Source organism: Punica granatum, chromosome 5 (genome assembly GCF_007655135.1).
Source record: "Punica granatum isolate Tunisia-2019 chromosome 5, ASM765513v2, whole genome shotgun sequence".
NCBI classification, from domain to species: domain Eukaryota; kingdom Viridiplantae; phylum Streptophyta; class Magnoliopsida; order Myrtales; family Lythraceae; genus Punica; species Punica granatum.
The window spans coordinates 26,596,152-26,601,590 of record NC_045131.1 but is presented as its reverse complement, the minus strand read 5'-3'; the positions used below and the strand labels follow the sequence as shown (position 1 = coordinate 26,601,590).

General features: G+C 38.6%; 1 protein-coding gene across 1 annotated transcript; it reads right to left on the bottom strand.

The window, feature by feature from the left end:
* Positions 1–1,921: 1,921 nt before the first annotated feature.
* On the bottom strand, positions 1,922–4,382 carry LOC116209341 (dof zinc finger protein DOF1.6-like). Its single transcript, XM_031542951.1, has one exon. It carries the CDS (start codon positions 3,322–3,324, stop codon positions 2,479–2,481), a length of 846 nt encoding a protein of 281 aa, XP_031398811.1. The 5' UTR covers positions 3,325–4,382; the 3' UTR covers positions 1,922–2,478.
* Between the last annotated feature and the right edge of the window lie 1,057 nt (positions 4,383–5,439).

Here is a 5,439-nt window from a genome sequence, read left to right as displayed (position 1 = left end):
TTACAAAGAAATGGGCATCTCGAGTTATTCATACATAAGATAACCATGCTAGTACATAAGTAGTGGCGACTCTTTTTCACGGGTGTTCGTCACGCGTCCCCACGGGAATGTGAACACTCCCAAGCCGTGCAATAGCGCATGCATGCGGATCCCGACGAGACGAAATTTGGGTCCGTAGACCTACTTACTAGTATACTATGGGAAAGGGTGATGTAGTCCCTGACAAAAGTTTATAATTGGTGTTGTTTGCAGTTAATGTATGAGTGATATCAAGCAACTCTTAGATGATCATTCTTCACATGGTATGTTGAAAATGTAAGTGTTACAACGAGATGGCAGATTGAGTAATAAGAAACCATAACTTAACTTATAAAGAAATGGGCATCTCAAGTTATTCATACATAAGATAACCATGCTAGTACATATTTCTCAAATCAACAAATTTATTAGTTGGCCAAGAAAACTAATTTATTAACTGCCAGCTCTCTAAGACACCAACTCTTAAGGGATGATCCTCTCTCATTCAAATCACATCCGGTCATCATGCAGAATCAAGAGATACTGATTATCATTATCCCCTTAGCTTAAAACTTGTTTTCTCATTAACTTTTTTCGTGCAGATTCTTACTTTAGAGGAAAAATATTGTCTTCTACACTGCCTGAACATGAAACGAATAAATGATCCACCCCATTTTTCTAAGGACAATATGTAGAAGGGTATATGAGCCTTCATAGAGAATAGAGAGCAGCAGAAGATAAAGGTATACATCGGGGTCTCATTGTTCGGAATGGTATGGAAAAATACTATTGTTATTGTAAGCCGAGCGAGTCTTATTTTATTTACCCAAAGTTCCACTTTCTCTTTCTCTCGGTCGCCTTTTACTTAATTGGTGGAAGAGATATTAATATAAACATGAAATTGAAACTGGTGTGGAGGACGACCAAGTCAAAAGGGAATTTGAAGGAGTGAGTTAACCCATACCACCACACATGCAGAAAAGGAAGGAGGAACAATCTTTTAAGCTTAAAGTAGTCCATCAACTTTTTTAGCAGAGCACAGCGCATCAGCTCCACTTTCCATGCAGACCACCACTCATCAAGTCACCAATCTGATGAGTTTATTCCCATCCCATGCCGATCTAATTTTGTTCCCTTTCCCAGAGATTGGTTAAACTTCTCCACTTTCCTTGCCGATCTAATTTTGTTCCCTTTCCCAGAGATTGGTTAAACTTCTCCACTTTCCTTGCTAGTACAAAATCCTATACATGAAAAAAGTTATTCCTATACATGAAAAAAGTTATTCCTATACATAAATATATACACAACCCCAAAATATCTTTTTTCTTTCATTTTTTAAGTTGATACTATGAGTTGTATTCGATTCGATAAATAGGCTAAATCTACTATTGGTTTAAGCATCGATTTGACATCGACAATGAGAGATTTTTCTTTGAGTTTCAAACTCTTGGACTGGACTACGTCTTTTCTTTTTTTTATATCTCTCGTGAAACTTTTAAATGCTCAATAATCCTCCCATAAAAGGGGTGAACTGAGCAAGATTTAGGAAATAAAAGTAAGGAGTGATTTAAAAGTGCTCTTTGCGACGCACATTGTGTTCATCTTTGAAATCAAAGTTGATAATAAAGTATGTATATATTTTGAGAATATCGTACATCTTTTAACAAAACAATTCTGTTCTCTTTATTTTTATGTCGAATTTAATTTAAAAAGTGAGCCTAACAAATGTTTTATGTGTACTTTTAGCTTAACTTGGACAGGAAAGTTAAGGACCCCTTTAGTAGGACTCCATGCCATACTAATACAGTTTTCCTCGTGTTGGATGCGCATAGGCCCTGTAGTCCACTAAACATCCAATGATAGGAAGACTCCATGTCACAGTGACACGGTGGCATGTTAGAAATTTTTGAAAGTTAAATATTATTAAAAGAAAAACTGATATGGTACTATTATTGTACCTTCAAAATTTCGAAACTACCCAAGCTACAAACCCCTTTACCCATAAATCCTCTCTCTACAATACAATAAAGGGCAACCAATAATTCAATAGTGTCCTATAATAACATTGTATGTTCCTCTATGAAAACATCCATGAACACAAAAGATAACCAGAAAAGGGGAGAGAAATTAAAGAGATTATCCCATGTCAAATTTCCTGTTGAACTTAATTCAAAGACTAACTAGCTAGCTAACTATTCATGTTGACAATGCGTCTTCAACCTTTTTGATTCAACCAAACTCCCCTCCCTATTATAACATAAAGAATTTTCCTCCAACTATAACTGTCATTGAATCACGAGCCGAAAGTCGAAAAAGTATCTCATGGATCAGCTGTATCAGGTTAGCACATTGAATCTGATGCAACCCTGGTCAATGTGCTAACCCAATACGTGACCTGCTCCAAAGAGAAATAAAACTTACTTCTCCGATCCCAGGTGGGCATGACATATCTTAATGATCTCACTGAGGTGGACCGTACCCTGGGAGACCCAGCCACTGGTTCGGATTCATTGAAGTCCCTTCTCCGGCACTGTCTCTGTCACCGGTGGCGGCGGAGTTGGTGGCACCGCCGCTTGTTCTGTTAGGACTCCAAAAGCTGGTGGAATCAGCCGAGCCAGCAATGTTACCGCTGGGGTTGTCATTATTAGAACCAAGATTGCTCATAAACCCTTGAGTATTGACCCACTCATTATTTGAAAAGCCTGGAGGAGGTGGAGGCGCTCTAAACAAGTGAGCTTGTGAGCTTAAAGGAGGGAGGATCCCTAATCCTTGCAAGAACCCGATATTCATACCGGAGGAGCCACTGCCACCAAGATCAAGCGGTGACTGGCCAATGGACGACTGAATTGCTGCCAGGGAGGACAAAAAGCCACCACCACCGCTTGGGTAATATGAGGTATTACTACTCATGATCGGTGGAGCGACCGTACCTGGTGGTGGCTGAGCGCGTGAGGAGGCAGCTGCAGAAGTTGTGGCGGCAGTGGATGCCTTGGCACGCTTAGAGCCCTTCCTGCAGCCTCCACCGACGGGGACGTTGCGGAGGGTGCCGCCCTGGGTCCAGTACCGGCGGCAGGCCTTGCAGAAGTACCGGGGCTGTGTGAGGCTGTAATTGTTGTAGTAGCAGAACTTGGTGTTGGTCGAGTCACACCGAGGGCACTTGTGCCCCTGCTGAGGCGGTGGCGGAGGGTGAGTCGGGGCGTTTGGCCGGGCCCCAGGATGGTTTTGTTGATGCTGCTGCATCCTCCTTTCAGATGGTGATCCCGCTCGAAGAGTATTATTACCACCCTCTTTCCTGAACTGATCCATCTCTCCTCTATAACTACAAATTCTCGATTTGGGCAACAACCACCGGATGTAGCAAAGTCACATGTAAGACCAGCTAGTATTTATTACCGAGGGCTCTGAACGGGAAAAATAGGTTTAATCCGTGAGCCAGACTAATGGGTTCGGGTTTCTGGAAAAGAATTGAGCACATCAAACCTGGGAGGGTGATGACCTGAAACTAGCTGGATTTAGGATGAAATCTGAAGCAAGCCCTAGGAAATCTTATATCTAGTGAGATCACAAATTAAAACACAAATTAATTGCAGGAATAAATAGGGCAAATACAATAAAACAAAAGACTCACCACGCTTTCCATATTCATAAGATAGAGGGATCTCAACTCAAATCTTTTAAGGGATAAGGGTCTCTTCTCTTCTCTCAAAGCAAGAGATAGGAAATTGGAAAGAAGTAATTTAGATAAGAAGAACAACTTCTTAATTAAAAACAATTCCCAACCAAAAAAACCAAAAAAAAAATCACACACACACAAAAACAATATTTGATTCAAAGACTTTAAGGGTGTGTTCTGGTTCAATACTCTCTATACATAAAAAGTCACAAACAATAGACTAAGATCAACAAGCTAGAGAGAACAAGTCCGGCAAAAGGATGCTGGATTCGCCGGTACTTGCAAATATTTTATCAACCGGCATGGAACGATGAATAATTAATCCAGGGAAAGGTGGAGACGAGATTTGGAAACTCGAGTAGTGGAGTAATAGCAAAAATAATGAACATGAGAAAAACAAGGAGTAGGGGATGGACCATACAAGGCGGGGAGAGAGAGAGAGAGAGTTAAGGTAGGAGATGGCTAAGGCGGCTGGGCTGGCTGGTCAGAGAGAGAGACACACACACACAGAGCAGCCCGAGAGAGGCGGCCGGAGGTTGTCAGAGGGGGCGGTGGTGGCTGCTGTCAGAGACCAAAACGTAAACACACCATATTCCCTTCTTCTGCTTCTTCTTCCTCCTCTTCCTCTGTCTGTCTACTTTTCCTTCTGTCTTCTTCTTCCTGGTTGTCTAATTCTTTCTTCTTCTATTCTAAAACGGATTAATTGAATTACTTAAATTATTTATTATTTCTTTAAAATTATTTATTAATTTCACCGTGTGTGCAGTTTCCTTCTTCATCTTCTTGGCCCTGACATCATTCTTTTGCCATTTGGTTGTCCATATTCTTGATAACTCCGATGCCGAATGACTGGAAAAGACAACCCTGTCCCTTACTGGTGTCACTCGGATTATATTATTCATTTTCTCCCTTAATCACTTTTTGTTTTCTTTTTTTTTTATAGGAGAAAATAAACAACGCCATATATCACAATTAAATATTTAATACTTATTACTTATTCATTTTAAATGAATAATAATCAATCAAAATACATATAAATAAAAATTTATGTAACCACTGTGAGCCTTATTTATCACTTATATATATTTTTATTCGATATTACACTACTACGTGATTGAGTAACACACACCAAGTATTTACTCATACATCTCCACCTTTAAAAGGTATCTCAAATTTATCCTACTCTTTTAAAATTATCCGAAAATATCCAACATTTGTAATCTCTTAAGAAATCCATCCCACCATGTTATCCCCTTAACTGAATTGCGTATGCTTCTCCATCCATTTTTGACAAAAAGGGTACGGCTAGATAGATTTGGAACACAATGCCATCATTATGTATATTCAGGTAATTTTAAAGAATATGATAAAATTAAGATACACCTCAAAAGTTGGAATATAAGGTGTTATTTTCTCTTTTAACAATTATATCTATTTTCTATTTTAAAATTTTTTATAATATTTTTAATAAAAATGAATTTTCTTTTTATTTATATATTTTGTGATAATATTCGAACGAAATTTCTAATGAATAGCTATTAATTATGGAATATTCGATAAGTCACAAACTTTTAAATTGTTTAAGTTAAATTAATATTTTTTTTAATAGGATCTTTATATAAATTAATATTTTTTCGATGTGTATGAGGGTATCTGAAAGCTCAATAAGCCCCGACTAATTCAATTCGAGTCGATTTGGCCTACTAAGGGATAAAACTCTTACAGCATGGATTTTTTTCCATTCAAAA

What these genes read in the sequence shown, in the direction of transcription:
- LOC116209341 (XM_031542951.1), bottom strand. Translation starts at nt 3,324, where the DNA reads ATGGATCAGTTCAGGAAAGAGGGTGGTAATAATACTCTTCGAGCGGGA.